This window comes from Euleptes europaea, chromosome 6 (genome assembly GCF_029931775.1).
Source record: "Euleptes europaea isolate rEulEur1 chromosome 6, rEulEur1.hap1, whole genome shotgun sequence".
Taxonomy (NCBI): domain Eukaryota; kingdom Metazoa; phylum Chordata; class Lepidosauria; order Squamata; family Sphaerodactylidae; genus Euleptes; species Euleptes europaea.
Genome location: NC_079317.1, coordinates 75,372,542 through 75,398,749, shown reverse-complemented (window position 1 = coordinate 75,398,749; position 26,208 = coordinate 75,372,542). Strand labels below are relative to the sequence as shown.

At 42.9% G+C, this 26,208-nt stretch overlaps 1 protein-coding gene across 1 annotated transcript in view; it reads left to right on the top strand.

The window, feature by feature from the left end:
* The first annotated feature begins 4,734 nt into the window (after positions 1 to 4,734).
* Positions 4,735 to 26,208, top strand: part of SLC5A12 (solute carrier family 5 member 12) — a 32,999-nt gene continuing 11,525 nt past the window's right edge. The window contains exons 1-7 of the mRNA XM_056851237.1: positions 4,735 to 5,103; positions 10,484 to 10,549; positions 12,787 to 12,838; positions 16,897 to 16,964; positions 21,664 to 21,818; positions 23,199 to 23,339; positions 24,812 to 24,941. Of these exons, the coding sequence (XP_056707215.1) occupies positions 4,747 to 5,103; positions 10,484 to 10,549; positions 12,787 to 12,838; positions 16,897 to 16,964; positions 21,664 to 21,818; positions 23,199 to 23,339; positions 24,812 to 24,941 (969 nt within the window). The 5' untranslated portion in view covers positions 4,735 to 4,746. The remainder of the gene's footprint in view (positions 5,104 to 10,483; positions 10,550 to 12,786; positions 12,839 to 16,896; positions 16,965 to 21,663; positions 21,819 to 23,198; positions 23,340 to 24,811; positions 24,942 to 26,208) is intronic.

The window sequence follows — 26,208 nt, the reverse complement described above, 5'->3', positions numbered from 1 at the left end:
TGTCCTGCAGTGCTGGCAGCAAAAAAAGAAAAGATTCTCTGCCTCCATTGTTATTGTAAAGAGCTGTCCAACAATGCTAGTTTAGACTTGTAAGAAGCCTATTACATTTTGGGCCCCAGGAGCAAATAGCAGAATATTCTGTGTCTCTTGGCAACCAGTCTATTAAGCACTTTGTGGCTAAAATTGCTTTCGTCCGATTTGGTTTAGACTCCATATTAGCAACAATCTTACTGATTGTTGCGGAAGTATCTACTTGTCCAGTTCATATGGATATATTTCAGTTAATTCAACTGCAGGATGTGGATTCTCGGAGTTCTGAGGCTACCCACTGGATCCGTGCCCCTCATGGCTTGTGAGATCTATTGGCAGGGGCTGATGACTGCAACTCACTATCAGTGGTTCATTACAAGAAGGTTTAGTAATGCTAGTGTAGAGGGAGGCTATATTTAGATAAATAAGCCATTTTTATACAGCAGGAATCTGAATAACCATAGATTGTTATCTGGTCACTTTTCAGGGAAGAAAGTTCCTGGGGACAGTGGCAGCTGAACAATTCCAGGCATTCCTGAATAAAACTGAGTAGACGGATCCTTTTCAGCTGGGATTCAGGCTTAGCTAAGGCACAAAAACTTCCTTGGTTCCCCTCCTGTTATATGATCCATGTGAGTCATCTGACAGAGGCAGTGTTTACCTGCTGTCCCTCCTGAACTTTTCAGTGGCCTTCAAAATCCATCCTTCTGGGCCACTTTACAGGTCTAGTTAGTGTTGCCAGGTCCCTCTTCGCCACCGGTGGGAGGTTTTTGGGGTAGAGCCTGAGGAGGGTGGGGTCTGGGGAGGGGAGGGACTTCAATGCCATAGAGTCCAATTGCCAAAGCAGCCATTTTCTCCAGGTGAACTGACCTCTATCAGCTGGAGATCAGCTGTAATAGCAGAAGATTTCCAGCTAGTACCCAGAATTTGGCAGCCCTAGGGATAGTCTTGAGATGGTCCTGGTTTTCTGGATTCCTTCCTTCCTGGAAGATATGTACCAGAAGGTGGTTCATGGGGACTACTATGTGGATCCATGGCCATTAGTTAAGGGGTGCCAAACGTTGATCTTGTATCCAGTGCTCTTTGAAATCTTCCTGAAGCTTCTGGGAGAGATCATCCAAAGATCTGAAGTAAGTTGTCATAAATATCCTGATGTCATACAATTCTCCTGTCCCTAAAGAGCCAGGGCTGTATAGAAATGCTAACCCTATGTCTGGATTAATTGAAGGACCAATTATTGATAAAGTGAAACTTAATCTAAGCAAGCAGAAGTGGTATGGGTGGGGATAATGGCTGATACAAAAGATGAAGTTCAACCAGTTCTGAATGAGGATGCACTCCCATGGGAAACTGGATGTGGAGCTTGGGAGTACTTTTGGTCTCCTCATTGTCTGTGGACAAACAAGTGTTAGAAATCACCTGGAATGCCTTTTTCCAACTGAGATGTTTTCATCAGCTGTGCCCATTACTGGAAAAAGCTGACCTTTCCACAGTTTCACATGCCTTAGTAACACCTAGGCTTAACTGCTCACACTCTACATGGGGCTGCCCTTGAAGATAATATGGAAACTATAGTTTGTACACAATGTGGCAGCTAGAATCCTTATTGGATGAGCCACTGTGATCATATTAAGCCATTCATCTACATTGTCATCTACTTGTGCCATGTGCATTGTCCTCCAGTTGTTTCCAGGCCCAATCCAAGGTGTGTGTATGTGTGTGTGTGCACACATGATGTCAAGTCATAGCTAATTTATAGCAAACTTGTAGGGTTTTCAAGACAAGAGACGTTCAGAGGTGGTTTTCCATTTCCTGCCACTGCGTGGGCTGAGAAGGTTCTGAGAGAACTACGACTGGTCCAAGGTCACTCTGCAGGCTTCATATGGAGGAGTGGGGAACTGAACCCAGTTCTCCAGATTAGAGACTGCTGCTCTTAACCACCACACTACACTGTCTCTCTAATCCAAGAAACTCTTTCTGAATCGTAGAGCTCTAAATGTTTTGGTCTTTGACAACATAAAGCCCATCTTCACTTGTATTTTCTAGCCTTGAGATCCCACACTTAGGACCTTTCTTAAGGAATCAGCCTTAACCTGAATTTAGTTGTCTGGGACTACAGTTGCCAACCTCCAGGTGGTAGCTGGAGATCTACCTATCCAACCCCAGCAGTTGAGAAGGAATACATTCTTAATGGCCCTCTATTATGGTTGCAAACCTCCAGGTAATAGCTGGAGATCGCTATTACAGCTGATCTCCAGCCAATAGAGATCAGCTGATAGAGATCAGTTCCCCTGGAGAAAATGGCCACTTTGGCAATTGGACTCTATGGCATTGAAGTCCCTCCCCTCCCCAAACCCCGCCCTCCTCAGGCTCCACCCCAAAAACCTCATGCCAGTGGCAAAAAGGGACCTGGCTACCCTCTAAACTGATGTAAAGATGCACCTGTTCCAGAAATCGTTGTGTTTAGACCAGGGGTCGGCAAACTCATTAGTCAAAAGAGCCAAATATCAACAGTACAATGATTGAGATTTCTTTTGAGAGCCAAATTTCTTAAACTTAAACTATATAGGTAGGTACACTGTTTATTAACTTAAACTTTAATTAAAGTTTTAAGTCTTAATTAAACTATAGGTACACTGAATAAAACTTGATATCATACTTAATAGTGATCTTATTTATTGATAAAAATTAAATTGTAAGTCCCTGCCATTTCCCCCTCCCCATCCGGAGTCCTTGTCTGGAGGCCTGGTCTACCGCCATAAAAGCCTATTGGTAGACCTGGCCTCCGGCTGAGTCCCATTGGGAGGCCAGGTCTACCCATTGGCTTTCTTGGCAGTAGACCTGGCCTCCGGAGGCCCATAGAAGCCAATTGGTAGACCTGGCCTCTGAAGGGGGACTTTTTCCCCTTCTCGGAGTCCAGGTCTACCGCCAAGAAAGCCAGTGGTTGACATGGCCTCCCAATGGGACTCAGCCGGAGGCCAGGTCTACCAAAGGAAGCCTGCCCCGCCTAACAGCTGATAGGCGGGCAGGGAGGCCAGGAACTGCCGAGCCGCCCGCCCAGCAATCGCACGGCTAGAGGGGAGGGCAAGCTTTAGCCTCCCAACCATTGAGGACAAGGGAAAGGGGGACCGGCCATTCTCCATGGTGGGGGGTGGGGAGAGACAGCGTGCCCGCTCTCTCTCTCAGGCGTGCCGGCTCCGCAGCCCGGCTGCAGGTGCAAGCAGGCACAAGAGCAGGGGCTCCGTTCGGAGAGCCGCACTCAACGGGCCAAAGAGCCGCATGCGGCTCTGGAGCCGCAGTTTTGAGACCCCTGGTTTAGACTGACGTATTGCTATGGTGGGCTATATCGTATATTGGCACTGCTAGGAAAAAGAGGATTCCCTTTTATATATCATGAATTAATTTCAAGGAGTCTGGTTTTATGGTTTTTTGGACTGCATTATAAACAAACTTGGGGGCTATATGATCAAATGGCAGTAAAGAAAATCTACTATACAAATCTACTAAAATAAATATATTTATTTAGAGAGGAAGAGCTAAAGTCTTGCCAGAGGAAAGTTTCATAGACTGAAGGAATGATTTACACTTTGGAGAATGGAGGATTACAAGTCCCTAATTCCAGATTATCTATGGGGCTTCCTTTGTACATCACAGACAACCAAATGTTTAGTCATTTTGTGTAAGAAGGGGAGGAGGAAGAGAAAAGTATGTGTGTGAATCCAGGGACATGCCAGGTTCCAGCACATTATCCTAAAATATGGCTACTTGTAAAGTCTGAATGCAGCCGAACAGTTCTTGAAGTTTATCTTCATTTTATAATCCAGAATCCATCACAATTTAAATATCTCATTGCTGAAACAAATAAAATGCAGGCACAAATTCAAAATTCACTATGTTTTCTTTAGACACGAGAAGCATGTGTATTGGATTCAATGGCTCTAGATGATGGAAAACTCATTTTCCGTCTCAAGACCCAACACAAACTTGAAATGGCAATAACTGGCCCACTCCCTTGGAATAAGTGACTGCATTTCTTTCTGAAAACGAGCAATCCTAAACAGAATTATAGCCAGCTAAATCTTCAGCTAACCTAGAAGGATGTAACTCTGTTTAGGATTGCCCTGTTAATGGTGTTTTTTGTGCAGGGATTTTAATAGTTTATTGTTAATTATGCTTATGGTGGTCTGTGTTTTTATTATGTTTCACTTTGAAAGTAACACAGAAATCTTCTAAAATGAATATCTTAGTAGGCCCTCAGTCCCTGGTCTCATCGATGGATTGCTCCATGGCCTCTGTTTAATTATTTAATTTGCTGACCCAGCTAAATGTAGCATGTTAGTGTGTTAAAGTAATGTTTAACCTTAATTTAAAAAAAAAACCACACAACAACCGTCAGATACAAGGGTGTGAACTGTTGAATCTTTCCTGCTTCTAGCAGTGATTTCGTGAAAGGCTTGATCGTGTCCTTGAGTTACATACTGCTAGAATGAGAATAGTTTGGAAAATACCAGCTCATTTCTTTAAGACATTTTGACAGCACTGGCATTCATTTTTCTTTGTCTCAGCCCCATCCAGCACCCCCTAAATCTGAATTATCTGTTAAATCTCAGTTTGTGTTCTGGCTTTTAGAAGTAAGCCTTGCCAAAATCATGGCGACATATTAGTTGTTTTTAAACGAGCGAAAGAGTAACTACTGGGAAACTACTACTTAGCACAATGACCAGCTTCATACCTCCAGATGTGAAAAATTTTGTCGCCTGGGACTATGTTGTTTTTGGAGCACTCTTTGTCATTTCCTCGGGCATAGGAGTCTTCTTTGCAATTAAAGAGAGGAAAAAAGTGAGCTCCAGAGATTTTTTAGTTGGTGGCAAGCAGATGACTTGTGTACCAGTGGCCCTGTCCCTCACGGCTAGTTTCATGTCAGCAGTGACTGTGCTGGGAACTCCAGCTGAGGTATATCGCTATGGGGCAGCCTTCATCATATTCTTCATTGCATATACATTTGTCATCATTTTCACTTCGGAACTTTTCCTACCTGTATTCTACAGATCTGGGATCACAAGCACTTATGAGGTAACCTTTATTTTTTATATAATTCAATAACTTGTATAGACACGGTATTTTGTCATCCTAAAACATCTGGGCAGCAGTTACATTTGTTTTTATTTTAAGTCTTTTGGAGTGTTAAGTTCAACCAGATCTCATCTCTTCCTATTTAACTAGATATATATTGGGTACTCTTAAAGTATACCTTTTTGTTGGTAAAACATAAAATGATCGGTGGTGGCAAATTTATTGTGTGCTGCAAGAATCTGTACAGCAGTGGGATGGATAAATTATCATACACCATCCATTAATGGATGTCTTCAAAAAGGACAAAAAGCAAGTATGATGGAACTGGCAGGACTTAAGAATGGATATCAACAAGAACACATATTTGCACAAAACTGTGTCTTCTTTATTTCATATTGGGTTGAGAAGAGTAATGATTCTGTGCAACTGTTTTTATTACTTTCTTTATATGAACCTTCCATATGTTTAAATTGTTTAAATTTATATAAACAAACAACAATTATTAAAGTAGAAAAAAGATTGTTCACATTTTCAGGGTTTATTGAGTGCCATAATTTAAATGACAATATCGGTCTGTCTGTCTGTCTGTTGATCATGAGATAAGTGGAGCATTTTAACTGATTTATACTGATTATTTCTTATATGCATCAATTTACCTATATTCTATGTGTTGCAAAATTTGTCTGTTTTTACCCTGAGCTTTCAGGATACTAAAGAAAACAAATAAAATCAATTCATATCTCTGTCAATTAAAAATATAAATCACAACTCAAAAATAATAAGTGTATGGCCATTTATGCTTGGTAATTAGCAGCGTGCTCCAGGCTGAATTGCCCCGCATATTTTTTTTTTAGTTTTTCACTGTGAACCATCATTCAGGAAGTGACTGCAAAGCTGGTGCATACCTGCTTCACATTACTTAAGAGCCCTTTAACACGACCTTTTTTATTTGCTCTGCCGCCACGAAGAATCCCCTCAAGGAAACATGCAAAATCGCAGCTGCATGTTAGCTATGCAACCTGCGATTGCTGATGGCTATGCAAACAAGGAGCAGGTGAGGGGTGGGTGGAATTTCTCCTTTTGCATTGGGACAGTGAATAGTAATTTTAAAGGTCACATTTTTAAAAAGTGCTTTGAGTGAGCTTCAAAGTTGAACCTGCACAAATGGCCTATGTGTCTGTATCACCAGCACCAGCATCATCGTAGCAATCGTTACCTTCAAGAAACAGGCTCACCAGGAATCATTGGACAGGGAAAACAATTTTAAAATCCCACCCACCGCTCAAGAATCTTACCCTCCAAGATTCCATTCTCTCAAAAGACTGAGCAGGCTAATTTCTTCTTTAACGGATTTTCTTCTCATTTTGCGATAACTGACTCTCAGCTCTCAACATTCTCGCCCCTCTGGAGCATTTTCAGCTCTCATCAGGCCAGTTTTATGGTTTTCTTTAGTTAATTTATAAAATCATATCTTCCTACATACCTAGGGACTCCTTGTCCTGACCTGGATAGCCCAGGCTAGCCTGATCTTGTCAGATCTCAGAAGCTACACAGGGTTAGTCCTGGCTAGTACTTGGAGGCAAGACCACCAAGGAATACCAGGATCACCATGCAGAGAAAGGCAACGGCAAACCACCCCTGTTAGTCTTTTGCCTCAAAAACTCTACTGGGTTGCCATGTTGGCTGCAATAGATGGCTCTTTATACCCAGGGACTCCTCCACTTATATAGAGGCTCTTACATAGTCTATGGATAGCTTGCTTTTACTGCTTTCATCCAGTTTACTATTGGATGTAGAGATACACCTATAATGTGAACAAGTACTATTAGCCATATTGTAAAGAATATAGGCTGAGAGACAGTGGCTTGCCACCACTTGTTGTCTTAACTGAACTGGAAATTGAATCAGGAATGCCCAGCTCATGGTCTTAGCCCTTATGCTGTTAACACGTCTGAGTACCCGAGCTTTGGGCCTAATTACTTGCTAAACTGTATCAGGCTGTTTCCAGGTCTGCTCTGGTTCTGTTACATAGATTTGTGGTAGAAGTCCCTGGGTAAAACTAAGATTCAGAGGAATGGAGGGTCTATTTCTGATCATGACCTCTGTACACAGGGAAGGGGACTGAACCCTCCCAAAATGCTATTTCCCTGCCATGAAATGACCACAGGCAGCCACTATTTCCCCATCTGGGGAAATTTATATGTAGCCAATAGGGCAAATATCAGCTCCCTGGGGCTGTTTCAGATTGGGAAAATGAAATGGGTGAAGGCTTAAGATCCCTCTTCCCACACTCAATGATCCCACTCCAAAGCAGGCCCCTGCATGCCAGGGAGTCTAAATTTTACCTAGGAAGACACAGTACACATTGACAGAACCCATGTGGACCTGGGGACAGAGCCGGGGACAACGTATCATGTTGCTGGACCTACAGTAGGACTAAAGGCCAGTGTACCTGATTGGGGCTGCTTCCACACATCCTTAGGTATTGTTACAGCATTTTGGGCTGGGAAAACAGCACAGGCTGCCCCATGGTTCTGATATGAATTGACCCCGCTCAGAACTTCTGAATTGAGTTCCCACAGGGAACTCTCAGCTGTCTTATGGAGGCAAGTCCCTATGGTGATCATGTGGTAGATTTAATGCATAGTTTGGACATGAGTTGAATGATGATGTGCAAAACTGCAGGTTCTGCTTGTAATGAATGAAACAACACAAACAGACTTGCCAGTATGGGCACATGAAAGTTTGGATACCAGAAGGGAAATTGTGTGTCTTGACCCTTACTCCTATATAGTGAGCTGTCAAATACTTGTGCAATGTGTCTTGATCTTTACTGGATTCCCCTTGCCCCAGCAGTCCTGTTTGGCACCTGGAAAGATTATGACTAGAGCCAGAGTATCTGAGTGGACAATACCCCCATGGGTTGGAAGGAAGAGAGGTGGGGGGTAATTCCTTCCTTCCTTCCTTCCTTCCTTCCTTCCTTCCTTCCTTCCTTCCTTCCTTCCTTCCTTCCTTCCTTCCTTCCTTCCTTCCTTCCTTCCTTCCTTCCTTCTATTGTTTTTTTGTCCATGTGGTATCAGGATCTAAGCATTATTTTCTCTACTGGGGAAAATAAAAACTGGCATCGATCAATATCTTCCAATGGTGATTGGTTGGATTCAACACTGTGCATAAGGGATCTTATGGATAACAGCTTATTGGTTCTTCCTGTACTTTGCAGCATTTATGTTTGGAATGCTGTTTCTGAAGATTTTTTGGCAACAGCAGTTTTTTAGGATTCTTGATTCAGCTAAAATGGCAGCCAGCAGTAATTATTGGGAACATAGTACACAACCTTAGTAACTGGGATGCAATCAAGGAATATATAGTTTTTGAACAATAGATCCCCCTTCCTACCACACAAAGTTAATGCAAGTTTCTGTTAACTGTTGTGCCATATCTATCAGGAACTATTGCTGAAACTAAATTCAGGATGCAGTAAAAGCCCAACTATCTAATAAATGAAATGAGGAAAACTGTATGCCCTGAAATTTGAAAATGCATTGTTCCATTTGCCAAGCTAGGCACACCTGACCTGAAAAGTTTCATCATAAGGCATGGACAAATTCAGATTGAGAATTTGTTTGTAATGAGAAACAGAAGATAAGCATTCTGAAATAACCAAGGGTCATAGAAAGATAACAGGGCAATATTCTCTTTTATCTTTTCAATGCCTGAGACTGAAGTTCCCTTGAAGGTACTTCAAGAAGCCTTGCCCGGATAAGTAACTGGCTATAAAATGGCAAGTGTTAAAGAAATACCACACATTCCTTTACATTTCTTTACTAGCATTTCAAGTGGCATTACCTCTTACTATTAAAAGTTTCATTTATTAGCATTACCTTCAGGGGTAAGGTAAGAACATAGATGAGATAATTGATGGGGGGTAGGGTCTATGGGCAACTAGTTAAGGTATGACTACACGGAGGCTATTGTACTTTGGTCACATTATGAGAAGACAAGAGTCACTAGAAAAGACAATCATGCTAGGAAAAGTTGAAGGCAGCAGGAAAAGAGGAAGACCCAACATGAGATTGACTCTCTAAAGGAAGCCACGGCCCTCAGTTTGCAAGACCTGAGCAAAGCTGTTAATGACAGGATGTTAATTTATGGGGCCACCATAAGTCAGAAATGACTTGACGGCACTTAACACACATACATCTTATACTCTCCCTCTTTGAAGGAGGATCAAAGCAGTGCATGACACATGAACACATGAAGCTGCCTTATACTGAATCACACCCTTGGTCCATCTAAGTCAGTATTGTCTACTCAGACTGGCAGTAGCTCTCTAGGGTCTCAGGCAGAAGTCTTTCACACCACAATGGGTATCAATTGTGGGTGGAAAAGTATCAGCTGGATATTAGGATTTTTTTTTTTCTAACAGTAAGAGTTGTTTGACAGTGGAATCAGCTACCTAGGGAGGTGGTCATCTCCCTCTCACTGGCAGTCTTTAAGCAGAAGCTGGACACTTGTCAGGGATGCTCTAGGCTGATCTTGCATTAAGCAGGGTGTTGTATTAGATGGCCTGTATGGCCCCTTCCAACTCTATGATTCTACTTCAGAGTGCGATTTTCCAGCCAAAAATACCCCCACCCCAATCTTCATCCTAGTGGAGAAGGTACCCACAGGAAGATGATTGTGTGTGTGTGTGGGGGGGTAAATTTTGGGCTGCTACATAGGTGGGCTGGGAAATATATACTCCACTGGAAGCAGTCCTTGTGCCTATGGAGAACTGAGCATCCAAGCCACTGAATACACCTCAACTTACTCCTGAGTAAACAAGCATAGGAACAAACTGTTTATCATGGGAAGCTTCTCCTGAGATAGCTAACATAATGCCTGCACAGTGATCTTACTCCAAGGAGAAACAACGTTACCCCGTCTTTTTTCTTTTGAGGACCAAAAGCAGTCTGGGGAGAGGGGTCAGTTTTGTTAGGTCAAACTACATGGGAAGAAAAGGGTAACCCTCCCTTTGTCCCACATGGCCCAAGTGCAGATCAACCTCTAACGTAGTTGTTTTAGGACTTTAAAAAACACTAGGAGGATCCAATCACAGATGCCCCAGCATCATCTTGTTTGACCTGTACACTCTCTGAAAGAAAGAATCCTCCCTGTACTCTCTTCTACTTTCTAGACTATTGTCTCAAACTGTTTTATGCTGTTTTACAAACTCTAAAAAACAAGTATTTCTGAATCATGCAATTTCCATTTGTGCTAGCCATAGTGTAAAGGCAATTTCTCAGATACTACTGTGCCTACTTATTGAATAAGATGGAATGTGACTACCAAGATGATTTAACAGATTTTTTTTTCATTTACTGTTCATCCTTTACTACAGTATTTGGAGTTAAGATTTAACAAGCCTGTTCGCGTTGCCGCTACAATGATTTACATCGTGCAAACGGTAAGGCATGTTCTACATTCTAAGTGTGACAGACATCCTGACTTCTAAGTACTCTCGATTGTTTTGTAGGAGCTCCGGTGTAGCTTCTGTTCAACGGTCTTCCCCATTGTCTTCTATTAAACACTTTTCTGTTAGCAAGAGAAAATGCTCATATGTGCACAAAAGTCTTTTCATCTCATAAAAGAGAATGGGAAGGCTCTGTGGGTTCAGAGTTCTGGATTCTTATTTGGAAATCAATGCATTGTTTCCACATGAATTGATTACATATACCCCTGCAGTTGCCTGTGTTTTATTTGCTGCAGTGAAAACATGCATGGAAGACCTATTTGGAGAATTCATAATACATCATAATGTTATGATACATCATAGGTTCAGGCTCTTCCTTTCTTTATAGTTGCTGTGGAATTGGGTTCCTGGTGGTTCAGTTCAGTTACCTGAGCTATTAGAACCCACACATCTCCTGTGCATATTCTCCTTCTTAGGTTAGAGTGTTCAAAGCATGTTTTAGATTTCAGCTCCTTCCCAGGGGCAAAGGAGCTGTGAGGCCCTAGCCTTGAGACAGCCGCCAAAGGTGAAGCTTTCCAGCCTTAAGGCTGCTCTATGAATCATACAGCTCCTTTGTCTTGGGGACCTAGGAAGTTTTGACTAGATACATCAGAAATCTGTCTCAAAAGGCTTGAAGAATATCCACAGTAGTGAAAGGGACAGCTGAGTTATGGGGCTTGACAGACTAACGGTTATATAGTTTTAAATTTTTATTCTGGGAGAAACTAGTAGAATTTGTCTCAGCAAGCAATACCTGACATCATTTGCACATAAAATACTATTAAAATGACAGGCTCCCTTCTTCATAGAATTGCATGGCAACTTCTGGCACTGTTTCTCTTCATGACAACAGTAGCCACTTCCTGGAGAGAATCCAAGAGCGAGCTTGACAAATCAGATAAGTCACAAATTGCGACTTATTCCATCCAAATGCCAGCATGAAAAGAAGACTGTTGTTGCTTGAGGTTGTTTGGGAAGTGGTGCAAAGTTAATTGGCTTTTCTTAGTGGGTAATCTGATATATATCCCCTTAGAGGGAACTGTTTGTTTCCCAAAAGGATTCCACCCTCCAAATGAATTCCATGCTTTTAAATAGCAGCAGCATTAGCAATAGACTGGTATTTACCCTGGAAACTGCTTGATTTGCAAAGTTCTTAGCCGTTCCAGAAAGAATTTGGTAAAACTGGAGAACATAATTCAGTGGTAGCTGACTAGGTTTTTCTAGGCAACACTGTCTGAATTACTTTACGCTATTTCTTTTCCCCGATTGACATTAAAATAACAAAAGCAAGTTCTGCATTCCTCCAACATTTCATTAATACCAAGATGTATGAAAGCATTTACTTGAAATGTGTTTTACATTCTTAAATTAAAATTTGGAAGATGGTCCAAATGGTCAACAATGGTTAAGGAGTAATATGAGAGCTAGATTAACTATTATGCTAACTATTAGTGCAGTCCTAAAGAGTAATACCTGCTGAAATCCAATGGAATCAATGGGATTAGAAGAGTATAACTCTGTTTGGGATTATACCCTATGATACCAAATAGAACACTGTCCCCCCAAATTAGAAAATGAGTTATTATTATGGATTCTTCTAGTATGTGGACTAGATTATTCCTATCTTGTGAAACCTTAAAAATATCGGGCACTTTCAATATAATAGTTGTTGCATGTTAAGACAACAGAGGCCATTTCCTAGTTGGAGGGAAGTTTTGATTGCTGGTAGTCTACCCCATATAGAAGGTTTGGGGCACATGGTGATCTGGGGTGATAAGAGTTTGGTAAGGTGTCTATGTGTATGCATGCCTAAATACATCTCCTCATTAGTGTGGGGGGCCTTCTTCTGTGTGTGAATATGGCACAAGAGAATGCATAATTTATACAGGGCATAAAGTTCACTTTTTTTGCCGTCAAGTCACAGCTGATTTATGGCAACCCCATTGGTTTCAAGGCAAGAGGCATTCAGAGGTGGTTTGCCATTGCCTGCCTCTGCGTTGCAACTCTGGTATTCTTTGGAAGTCTCCCATCCAAATGCTAGTGAAGATTTGAACTTGAGTTTCCCAGGTCCTAGTCTGATACCTTAACCACCACACCATTCTGTTAACCCTAGGATCCCTTGATCTTTGAGTGGGTGTTAACATATTTTTAGTTGAGTTTTCAAGCTTGTTCTTCTTTCTTCTCTGCTGCAGATTCTTTACACTGGAGTGGTAGTCTATGCGCCAGCTTTAGCTCTAAATCAAGGTGAGTTTCTAGTCCAACAAACACAACTTCACCAAGTATCCTTGTCAAAACAGAAGGAAAAAATGAGAAACCTGAAAACCTAATACTCTGGAAAGCATTTTACCTTCTCCTGCTACCATTTGGCAGTCCTCCATTTTCTTCTTTACAGGATTCTGTTCTTTATTTGCTCCATTGTCCTTTGCTAAAAAGTAACCATAGGAGATGTGTGAAGCAGTTACTCAAGGTCTTGGCATAGTGTTTAGTACAGGGTAATGATCCCAGACTGGATTATGTACTTTGACACTTTTGTTCTTCTTGCTTATGTTGTAATACCATATGTAATGTGAACAGGGATAAGACTGAGGTTCCTAGAATTTAAAAAAAAAATATTTCTGTTAACCTATTTCTGTTAACCTATATAAAACCTGCAAAGGTTTTATATCTATTGCAGTATAATGTTGTGTAATATCCCAACTGAGTCAGGTTTAACTTTATTCACCCCACTGAAGGATCATTTGCAAAAAGTGGTATTTTTTTATCTGGGAAACAATAATAGTGATATTGTCGAAGGCTTTCACGGTCAGAGTTCATTGGTTCTTGTAGGTTATCCGGGCTGTGTAACCGTGGTCTTGGTATTTTCTTTCCTGACGTTTCGCCACAGCTGCTGGCGAAACGTCAGGAAAGAGAATCCCAAGACTGTGGTTACACAGCCCGGATAACCTACAAGAACCAATAATAGGGATCCTCTGTTATTCTAAGAATTCTTATCCTATGGAAATCAGGGACTGGATCCACACTTGTATGGAGGTTTTCAGGGGGCTACCTTCTGGCAGCAGCTCCCAAGTGGCCCTATGAAAAGGCTTCCTTAGGATTGTGGGACAACCAGTACATGAATTATGAAGGGTGCAACTGGAAGTAGGGGTCTCATTTGCCTGCTAATGGCGGGAGACAACCAGATAATTGTAGCCCTTGCCCACCAATGTTCAGCTGATCAACAAGTGGAAACTGGGACCAAAGGAGAGTGCATGATCATCCTGGGGAGTAAAAAGAAAAAGAAGTCCTTGTTTACTTACAGGAAGTTCATACCGTAGAGTTTCTAATGATTCCTAAAGCCATCTGGAAGTGATAAGGGTAGCTGAAGCAATTGTCAGAAATGCTATGATAAACTTACCATATGTTTCTGGTGATTGCTAGAGATTCTCTCCAGGATCAGAGAAGCATGCCTAGCAAAGTATTAGGTACTTTGGAACACAGGCAGGATAATGCTGCTGCAGTCATCTTGTCTGTCGGCTTCCTAGAGGCACCTGGTTGGCCACTGGGTGAACAGACTGCTGGACTTGATGGACCTTGGTCTGGTCCAGCAGGGCCTTTCTTATGTTTTGACCCTTGTCATTTTGGGGTAGCTCTAGGAATCTTTAGAAACCCTGTGATTAGAATTTTCAGTAAGTAGCTTAGACATTTAAATTCCCTCCCTGGGATTCTGCCCCCTCGAACCCTGACACTGGTTGCCTGGCGACCCTAACTGGAAGGAAGGGCTAGCTTGACTCATTTTGCTGTGCTGACTGAGTAGAGTGCAGCGTAGGAGGGAGAAACACAAGTGGGAAGGCCACACCTGTTCCCATGTCTCAAAGGAATAAGCAGGAAGGGAGCCTGCATTCTCTCCTGTCTGTGTCACCTGGTCCCAAAGAGCTGTGTCTTCAGCTCATTACAGCTAGCAGGTGATGACAGGCACCAGGCATGCCAGTTGTCTCTTCCCCTGTGGCAGTCCTGCTAATTTGTCACTCCAAACAACTGCTTGGGGCTCTTGAGTAGTGAACCCACCCTGCTGGAAGGGACCCTAGAAGAGTCTAGGGTTGCCAGGTCCCTCTTTGCCACTGGCAGGTGATTTTTGGGGTGGAGCCTGAGTAGAGAGGGGTTTGGGGAAAGGAGGGACTTCAGTGCCATAGAGTCCAATTGCCATAGTGGCCATTTTCTCAGCTGGAGAACAGTTGTAATAGCCGGAGATCTCCAGCTAGTACCTGGAGGTTGGCAACTCTAGTTGAGTCACATGTACTTTACAGTAAGTATCGGAACTTTATCAAATCCTGACTTTAAATGTAATTCTATTAAATGGCTCTTAAAATTCCCACAGTCCTTTCAAAAGGTCAGAACATTCTGACATAGCAGTAAAAGGTCTATCAAATGTCTGTAACTAATGACTGCATTTCATTTTGATTTCTAACATTTACCAGTACATACAGATATTTAATGACTCAGGTTGCAGAGAGTCCGAGACTTTCTGTGAAATATTACTTTCAAGTGCTTTGAACAATGATCAGATTTCTTCTTCATGTCCTCTGTTTACTGGTAAAGGTCAACATTCATCATTGCAAGTTGGGAAATCTATATACGTCTCATGACACATTATTTAATATTAGCGCTAAACCTGAATAATTTCCAGATGCTTCAGTTAATGGCCCATCCCCCCTCTTTTAGATGGAAGCTAGGAAATAACATGTGGTCAACTCTTGCCCCAGTACCCCAAATAAAGACTTGAGACAACTTCCTGGGTTTAACTAGTTTATTTAAATCAGCTGATCTATGTCACTTGAACACAAGAACACATGAAGCTGCCTAATACTGAAACAGACCCTTGGTCCATCAGAGTCAGTATTGTCTACTCAGACCGGCAGCGGCTCTCCAGGGTCTCAGGCTGAGGTCTTTCACATCTCCTACTTGCCTTGTCCCTTTAACTGGAAATGCCAGGAATTGAACCTGGGACCTTCTGCAGGCCAAGCAGATGCTCTACCACTGAGCCACAGTCCCTCCCCATCATCAATTAAATCATCATCAATTAAATTACGCTAATACTTTAGAAGAGCCCCGTGGTGCAGAGGGGTAAGCTGCAGTACTGCAGTCCAAGCTCTGCTCACGACCTGAGTTCGATCCCGACGGGAGTCGGTTTCAGGTAGCCGGCTCGAGGTTGACTCAGCCTTCCATCCTTCCAAAGTCAGTAAAATGTGTACCTAGCTTGCTGGGGGTAAAGGGAAGATGACTGGGGAAGGTACTGGCAAACCACCCTGTAAACAAAGTCTGCCTAGTAAACGTCGGGATGTGAAGTCACCCCATGGGTCAGGAATGACCCGGTGCTTGCACAGGGGACCTTTACCTTTTAAAAAATATTTTAATTGAGGATGGGCTATGCCAGGCAGCCTATCCAATGGCTGCCTTTTTTTGGCAAATCCACCCTGGCTCTAAACTTGGCCAGCGGCTAGCACCAGCTTTGTTTATCCTGGCCTGCACTTAAAGTGCAGCCCCCTACTCTAATGTGTCGGAATGCTGCTACCAGGTCCAAAGAGATGTTGCTCAGCACCAAAGGGTGCTTTTTCACAAGCCTTCATCCCACTGGAAAGCCAGTAATGGTCTGAGCTGGTCACATCCTCTGTCATGCCTGATTTCTCAAGGTGCTCACAGCTTATCCTTGCCTAACCTAAGCAACCCACCCTATCCCTGCTCAACTAGTTATGGCCTAAACAGTCAGAGACCAAGCCTAATCACCATCTTTATTACTTGTACGTTATCATTATAATTACCTAAACTTCACGAAGCAGGAGAAAAAAGGGATCTGCCCATTTTGCCAGTCAGGGAAAAGTCTAAAAAACTCCTGCTTGGCCCCAATTGGTGTCCGGATGATCCCATGATATCCTAGGCCGGGTGGGTGAGTTGGCAGCAGGAGGGGGGCATCTACTCATTTTTTTACAAAATCTCACTGAGCACATCTGAAGTACCTCCTTGGATTCTGGCCATAATGATAAATTATTTTCAGGATGCTTAATGGAAACATTATTTTTCATATATTGTCTTCAGATATAACCAGTAATGATTTGCAGGGTGCTGGCAAAATAAAGCCAAGTCCTCAATAAAAGGGAAACTTTATCCACTAGGCTAACCGAATTTCTATTAAGAAATAATGGAAGATGATAAGTAAAAGTAATGTCTTTCCCTATCCTGTTAGAAACAGTCTGTTTTAGAGATATGTTTTAGAGACTGCAGCAGCTCTAGAAGAACTGCACCTAATTTGATTTTCTTTGGCTTTGCAGTGACTGGATTTGATCTTTGGGGCTCTGTTTTTGCAACAGGAATTGTTTGTACGTTCTACTGTACCCTGGTACGTACTTGGCATAGAGTCAAACTATGAATGTGAATAATTCAGCTCAGCAAGTTCTTACAAAAAGTACATGCTCATTACAATTACAGGTTATATTAATGAACACATATGATTCAAAGTCACAAGGCAGTTCTGTACTTACATTTGCTGAAAAGAAATATCTTTATTCTTGTGCCATAATTTGTTTTGAAATATTCAAAGGAAGGAACAAGGCAAGAGCCAAAACGCTTCAGTTTAGATAATCAAGTGATGATTTTCAATACATTTTAAAACCTGTCAGTAGAAGACTACCTGTTATCTTGAATGGTCCACCTTTCCTTTAATCTGAAACGCAGAAATACAAATACTATCAGAAGCAAATGAGAATTTGGAATGTAGAATACATACGTGGCTTCATTTTTGAGTGACATACAATGATGTATGGGCCTAAGTACTATTCAGTGTTTTTATAAATGATCTGGATGAGGGGATGGAGGGACTACTTGTTAAATTTACAGATGATAACAAATTGGGAAAAGTGGTGAACACGCCAGAAGATAGAGAAATATTTCAACAAGATCTGAGCATACTGGAAAAGTGGGCAAATATGAACAAGATACAACTCAACAAGGATAAATGCAGAGTTCTACATCTGGATAACAAAAATGAGAAGCCCGCATACTGGATGGGGGTGTGTGTGAACAAGATCTTTGGGTATGGGTGCACTGTAAGCTCAATATGAGCAGCGAGTGTGATGCAGTGGCAAAAAAGGCTAATGTGGTCTTGGGGTGTATCATCAGAGGCATAACATCCAAATCACAAGATGTTATAGCCCAGCTGTAGACTGCATTGGTCAGGCTGCCCCTGGAGTACTGTGTGTGGTTCTGGGGCCTCACTTCAAGAAGCATGTGAACAGAATGGAGTGGGTATAGAGGAGAGTGATGAGGATGATCAGGGGCCTGGAGACCAAGCCCTTCGAGGAAAGGCTAAGGGACTTGGAAATGTTCAGTCAGGAGAAGAAGAGATTGAGGGGGGACATGATTGCTCACCTAGGTATTTGAGAGGCTGTCAGAGGAGGCAAGGGAGCTCTTCCTGTTGGCAGCAGAGAATAGGAGTCACAATAATGGGTTTAAATTATGGGCGGAAAGGAACCAGCTGGATAGTAGGATGTTTTTTTTTTTTTTACAGTAAGAGTAGTTCAGCAGTGGAATAGGCTGCCTAGGGAGGTGGTGAGCTCCCCCTCACTGGCAGTCTTCAAACAGCAGCTGGACAATAACTTGTCAGGGATGCTTTAGGCTGATCCTGCACTGAGCTGGACGAGATGGCATATATGGCCCCTTCTAACTCTATAATTCTTTGATTCAGTGTTGGATTCTAAATCTCCTTCTGATAGATTTCCACTTATTATTGTTCCCAGTGAGGTTTTCTCTTTGACCTTTTCTCTTTCCACTTATTATTGTTCCCAGTGAGGTTTTCTCTTTGACCTTTTCTTTTTGCTGGTTCATGAACATGGCATCTATGTACATACCAGGTGCATGTGTGTAGGCCCCATCTCCACAAACAACACAGTGCTCCCCAGCAGCATTCCCAAGCATGAGGAGGAAGCCTAAGCGTGTATGCTTTGTATGAGTGTAATGGCTATGCTCAGGAGCTGGTGATAACCAGTAGGTGGGAGTAGTGCCACAGTGCTCACCCATATAATGGACTGGCTATCTGAAAGTGCCACACAGACATCTAAATGATATATGCACAAGGGTTGCCAGCTCCAGGGTGGGAAATACTTGGATATTTTGGGGGTGGAGCCTGGGGAGGGCAGGGTTTGGGGAAGAGAGGGACTTTAATGGGGTATAATGCCATAGAGTCCACCTTCCGAAGTGGCCATTTTTTCCAGGGGACCTTCTCTCTGTCGCCTGGAGATCACTTGTAATAGCAGGAGATCTCCAGCTACCACGTGGAGGTTGGTAATCAAAATCGGGCTACAAGTACAAAATAGGAGAATGAGGAATCAAAAGTCTGCACTTGTTTGAAGCTCAATAAAGCACATCCAAAGCAATATGCAAGCAATTGTATTCTGAGGAAGAGCCTCACCTCAACAATATCCCACGGATATAAATACAGAGCAAGGACTTGTTAATATACAATAAGAATACATAAAGGTAAGTGTATATACAAGAAAAAATCAGGTGCACAAAAGTTAACAATCCAGAATGGTAATGTCCAAATAAAGCACGGAACAGATTTCAATCGCAATGGGCTTCCGGTAAAATCCCCATTTCAGAGCTTTCATCAAGCTTCAGGAAGTACCACGTGCAAATATCACCAAGTTTGGGAAGAGACGTCTATTCTGCCATTCTGTCTAAGAGGCAGAACTGTCACACACGGGTTTTATCCATTCCGGTCTCGTGATCTGATCTTCCACATAGCCTTTCTGTTGGTCAAAAAGGAATTCATCCTCTTTTTTTGCACAATTAAAAAGCTGTCTGGATCCAACCCTTTATTTGGAAGGGGAAGGTATTGAGGGAAAAGGAATGTGTTTCAGTTGCCAGGGAAACCGGAGTAATGCACCCTTGACACAGTCCAGCATCGTGTAGGCCCAGTTTACACATGCAGGGGACTGCAGTGGTAGAATGCTGAGGTCACAGAAGGGGCTGCAGCAGTTCAAACTGTACAAGGAGGATCATGAAGGATCACACTTTGAAATGCTCCCTGTTTTAAAGTTCCCTGCAAACAGAAAACTAGAACAGCACGTAATACATCACAGTACAATATGTTCCTCTCCTGTGTTGCTGGAAAGTGCTGTCAAGTCACAGCCGACATATGGCAACTCAGTAGGGTTTTCATGGCAAGGGAGGTTCAGAGGTGGCTTGCCATTGCCTGCCTCTGCGTAGCAACCCTGGACTTCCTTGGTGGTCTCCCAACCAAGTATTAACCAGGGCTAACGCTGCTTAGCTTCCAAGATCAGGCTAGCCTGGGCTATGAAGGTCAGAGCTGAGGAAAGTAAGAATTAAGTTTGCTACAGGAAGTTCAAATTGGTGCCAAATTTTATTAAGAATTGGTTTAGAGAAGAACTGGTTTAGAGGAGACCCTGCTTAGCTTCCATGATCTGATAAGATTGGTCTAGCCTGGACCATCCAGGTCAGGATTTTCTTTCTTTCTTTCTTTCTTTCTTTCTTTCTTTCTTTCTTTCTTTCTTTCTTTCTTTCTTTCTTTCTTTCTTTCTTTCTTTCTTTCTTTCTTTCTTTCTTTCTTTCTTTCTTTCTTTCTTTCTTTCTTTCTTCCTTCCTTCCTTCCTTCCTTCCTTCCTTCCTTCCTTCCTTCCTTCTTTCCTTCCTTCCTTCCTTCCTTCCTTCCTTCCTTCCTTCCTTCCTTCCTTCCTTCCTTCCTTCCTTCCTTCCTTCCTTCCTTCCTTCCTGGAATTTGTTATGCAAAGGAAGGGCGAAAATGCACTGTCGCTTTATCCTCCTTTAATCCCTGTTTCAGCCGGATTCAGCCAGGATCGAACATATGCGTTTCACCTAATGTGCATTCGATCCTGGCTAGGGATTAAAGGAGGATAAAGCAACCATGCGTTTTTGCCCGAAGATTCATAGCTGGAATCTACTACCTACAGTCTGAATTGATGCATTCTATTTTTATCACTTCAGCATTCCATCAGCTCATTCTCCAGCATGTGTAAACCAGACCTGAGTTCACTAGTCAGGGCAGAATGTGGAGGGGGATGGGCATTCATCTGTACATCTAATACACATGTCATTGTAAGTAATGCAGTGCCAAGGGACTATGTGCATTGACGTGTGGATCTTGTTCTTTATATTCAGTGATGTTCTATAGGATGTGGATGGGGGGGTTAGTTTGGAATTTCCTGCATTGTGCAGGGGGTTGGACTAGATGACCCTGGTGGTCCCTTCTAACTCTATGATTCTATGAATATGCATTTGAATTTGAAACTCTGCCTATATTTTACAGCAACTAATCATGTGTAACTATGGGTACTGATGCTGGAACGGGCCAAAGGTCTTGCTGCACAGCATTAGCGACAGTGAAAACTGCCAAGCTACCTTGACAAGGCAAGGAATGTCAGCACAGTTGCTTTGCTATCAGTTCTTCCCTTAAAGCAGCATCAGGTTGTTGAGAACCAGTGTGGTATAGTGGTTAAGTGCGGGGGAATCTAATCTGGAGAATTGGGTTGGATTCCCTGCTCCTTCACATGAAGCCTGCTGGGTGACCTTGGGCTAGTCACAGCTCTCTGAACTCTCTCAGCCCCACCTACCTCACAAGGTATTTATTGTGGGAGAGGAAGGGAAGGCGATTGTAAGCCTGTTTAATTGAGACTCCTTAAAGGTAGCGAAAATCAGGGTATAAAAACCAATTCTTCTTCTTCTGCTGCTGCTTCTGCTTCTTCTGCTTCTTCTTCTGCTGCTTCTGCTGCTTCTGCTTCTTCTGCTTCTTCTGCTTCTCCTTCTCCTTGGAATAGGGTTTTTGAACACAATGGAAATTATGTGAAAAAGCGGAACAGTGTATTTTTTGCAGATTTTTTCATATTCTCAAATGGAAACTTTCACACTGAAAATCGAATCTCATGAAAGTTCATCCCAGCACCAGTTGTACACTTCTGTGTATAGATATGCATATCATATATAACATAGTAAGGTTTTTCTGATGGGTTAAATTCTAATGGCGATCAAAATGAAGGCCCATATATATGTTCTGTTTGTTTTAGGGAGGATTAAAAGCTGTGGTCTGGACTGATGCCTTTCAACTGGTCGTCATGCTGATTGGCTTCTTAACCGTTTTGATTCAAGGAACTCTCCAGAATGGGGGCCCTAAAAAGATCTGGGAGGTTGCTAAGAACGGATCACGCCTCACTGTATTTGAGTAAGCGGAATGGCTCCTGATGCTTGAATTGAGGATCATGTTCACTGATTTTTGGAATTAGATGGCTCTGTTTTTAATCACGAGAATTTAATATAAGACAGAACGGGCAGGATCACTCCCCCCCACACACACATATGCTACTTTGGCTAAACCCTTCTGAATGTATCTGTTGCTTCCAGGTGCCACAGAGGGATTTGGGCTTAGCTTGCCATGGCTAAAAATGTGTCTCCTGCCCTCAGTTCTGAATTTTGATGCCATAACTACTAAGAATCCTCCAGGACAGTAGATCCAACAACCATGAATTGTATTCTAGGGTTGATGCCTTCATTTTCTCCTTCTGGGCAACTTGGAAGCCGCTAGCCAGGTAGTGTTAGAAACAGGATGCTGGACTAGATGAGCCCTGGGTCACCTCCACTGGGATTCTTTTGTTTTTATGGTTTTGGCTATTCTTTCAGTCACAATATACGCTGCCCAACCTTCCACATGCTTACTTGGAACCAGGTTTCACTGAGTTTAATGAGACTTTCATCTGAAGGAAATATGCTTAGGACTGGAGCTATAAGGTAATAGAGGCGAACTATAATACAAACAGGCTAGATTATTTATGGGCTGCTGCTGATGTTTCTTTATTGCTCATTGTACTATGTCGATTAATTCTTATGTAACGGTCAACACAGTTACAGTGGAATGTGTTATTGAATCCCTTCATTAATCCAGGTACTAGCCACTGGTTTCATTTGTAAAGTGAACCCGTTGGCCTTTCTTACAAGCAGGTGTATGCATATACATGCAAGTGAACATGCTTTCACTGTAATGTGAACAGGGCTAGTGGAAAAACAATTCAGTACTCTCTTCTTAGGTCGTAATTTGAGTTATCTATCTATGAGTATTATATTTAAATTATATGTGTGAGTGTAAAGTGCCCTCAAGTCGCAGCCGACTTATGGCGACCCCTTTTGGGGTTTTCATGGCAAGAGACTAACAGAGGTGGTTTGCCAGAGCCTTCCTCTGCACAGCAACCCTGGTATTCCTTGGTGGTCTCCCATCCAAATACTAACCAGGGCTGACCCTGCTTAGCCTCCGAGATCTGACGAGATCAGGCTAGCCTGGGCCATCCAGGTCAGGGCATTTAAATTATATAAGGAATGAAATAAGTTCATGTTTGGCTTTTTTAAAAACTAAAATCCAAGGAAGGTTGGATCAGTTGGTGTTGTGTATCCTGAGGCTGTAATCCTACATATACAAAGAGACTTTTAAAGCATTACCAAAATCAATAGGTTTGAAGTGGCTAGTTGAACTATGTACAGAATTGCAGCCTAAGCAAGTAAAGGTAGAGAAAAACAAACCAGAACTTAACTGTGATGTTTCATGGTTCTGCAGCTTTGATTTTGATCCCCTGAGAAGACACACCTTTTGGACAATTGCAGTAGGAGGTACATTTACCTGGTTAGGCATCTATGGAGTAAACCAGTCCACAATACAAAGATGCATTTCCTGCAAGTCAGAAAAGCAAGCCAAACTGTAAGTAATCAATAAATTTATTCTATATTGGCACCTAAGTAAGCAGATAAATTAAAAAAAAAATGGTGTCATCTGTTCTTGTTTGTACGGTATTGGTAATTTCAGCGGCTGAAGATCCATATAGATAACACAGTATTTACACATTAGGTAATCACTATAAGGTGAGAATTGTGAAATAAAAAAACCACATATATCATAGTGCAAGATGTCTCCTTCTAACTAACTTAAAATAGCCTGTGATCCTCAAATAGTTTTTTATTTCAAATATTACATCCAAACTAGTACTATGGATTAGATCAAAAAGTTGTGAGTAGAGCTCTGCTCACATAATGTATATTTCCTGCCTATCCCTGTCTTCTCCAGCTGCTTGTGTTATCCAAGGTCAGGAGACCCCTGGGAGCCATGGGGAGGTACAGTATAGGGAGATACAGCTTCAGTGGGAAATCAGCAGAAACTGCAGATAGTCTCTTGCATGAGCAGAAGTTACTTCCTCTTGCACAAGGGCCCTTTTGTATCCAACCCCATTGCTCTGAATAAAGTGATCTGATGACAGCAATACATAGACTTGGATTCCATGGGGTCATACTGTCAATGCTTCAGCAGCAACTGTGATGGAATGCCTCTTTTGTCTGCAGAGGAGGGAAGGACAGCTTTTGCTGATCCCCTTCTCCTACTGCAGACTTCCAGTTTGCCCCCTCTTTGAGTGCACTGACTTCCAAAGCAGAATTTGTGGTGGGGAAAGAGAAAGCTGCAGTAGAGGAGGGAGGTGGGGAGTTTGCTTTCCTCTCGCAGAGCTCTGCTCCTGCTACTTAGGATCCAAACCATAGTGCAAACAACAGACAGCCTAACGGACATGGTAGAAAATCCTGATTGTGTTGTGTCTCCCTGACACACAGGCTTTTTATGCATGGCTGTTTCCGTCGTGGTCACCCCTCCGATGACTTGGGGGTCTTTGCTTTGATTATGCATGCCGTTTCTGACTGTCAGAGGTTGCCTTGCTCTCTCCACTCATTTCCATGCCTTTTGCCCACATTTTCAGGGACCTGTTTTATCACAAATTTGAAAACACGGGCAAAACGTGGGGAAACACAGGGGGAGAGCGAGGCGACCTCTGACAGTCAGAAATGGAAAGCATAATCAAAACAAAGACCCCAAGTCATCGGAGGGGTGACCCCGAGGGAGACAGCCATGCATAAAAGGCCACGGGCACCAATGTTTAGGCATTTGCATCTGCTGGTTATACTGTATGTGTTCCCTTTGGAAAACATCAGTATTAACACCCATGGACTTGTGAGAAACATAATTTTGGCAAGAAGTGAGGAGACATTCTTTGATAATGATCTTTAGCAGCTGTTTTGATGCAACCTGAAATTAGCTGTTTTGATGCAACCTGAAATTTGGTGCAACCTGAAATGCAAGAATGTGTTGCTGCATTATTCCTGAATAGCACTGTTTTCTCTTTCTCTTTCTAGTGCTCTATATCTTAATTTAGTAGGATTGTGGGTCATCCTGGTATGTGCAGTCTTTTCTGGTCTGGTGATGTTTTCCCACTTTAGAAACTGTGATCCTTGGACTGCTGGTTTTATTTCAGCACCCGATCAGGTAGATAAACAGATAACATGCAAACAGAAAGCAATTGTATTGTTTGAACAATGCCACAATTCAGTGACATTGGTTAGGAAAGAGTGTATGTGTCTCATTAAAAGATTTCTCATATGCAGATGCAGCATCCAGAGAGTCCAGATGTGCTTGGCTATTCCCAAACATATTAATAGAGGTCTGAGGTCACATTCACATTTATCAGCAGAAATGTATCTACTGATAACTGAATACTGGGTGGACAAAGGTGTGGAATGCAGAATGTGAGTGGCAAATCAGCCAGCTCTCCTGCCATTTCTGGGTACAAGAACCAGTGCCATAGGAAAGCAGCACTGAATCAGTCCAGTTGTAGACAAATATGACATCCATTAATCTATTCTTGACCTTTGAAAAAATGGAAAGCAGGACCAGCGCTATTTCCCTCTGTTCCATTTTAAAGCTAAGGCACTAATGATTCTCAGTTCCTCTGTTTTCCTCTTCTGATCCAGGACTTCATTGGGCAACTCTGGGTCAGCCACAACTATATCACATTGTCATTCAGATACAGTGATCTCTCATTGCCACAGCCAGTTCCTGAGTGTGGTAAAGCAGGGTACTTTCCAAAGACCCCTATAAAGAAAAGACCCTACAATCTCCATAGCACCATCATTCATAGAATAGAACAGGGGTGGGGAACCTTTTTCCTGCCAAGGGCCATTTGCACATTTATAACATAATTTGGGGGCCATACCAGGTGTAGATCTCCTGGTGGGGGGGGGGGGAGAAGCTAGGGTTGCCAAGTCTCCGGCCACCCCAGGGGAGGCCACGCAGAGAAGGCCTGGAGGGCGCCCCCGCTCCTCCCCCACTCCCAGGCGGGAGGGCAGCCAGCGGTGGGCCCAAGCAAACGAGGCGCCGGGGGGCGCAGCCCGCAGTCGATCAGCAAGGAAAACAGAGAAAGAGGAAAAGGGAGAGAGGGAGAAAGAAATGGAAAGAGGGGGAGAAAGAAAAGGACGGAGGGAGACAGACAAAGAAAGAGACAGAAAGAGAGGGAGAGAGAAAAGCCTTCCACACACACACACACACCGGCCCCACGCAACCTGGCCCCAGGCTCTATGTCCTCCCACCCCCAGAGTCCACAAAAGGCCCCCCAAAGCCCGATCGGCTCCTGCGCGCATGCTCTCCGCCGGGAGCCGCAGGCCTCTTTCCCCCTCTCCCTCTCGCTGCTCAACAGCTGACAGGCAGCAAGAGGGGCTTACAGTGTGCCCCGGCATTCCTGCACGCTGCAGCTATA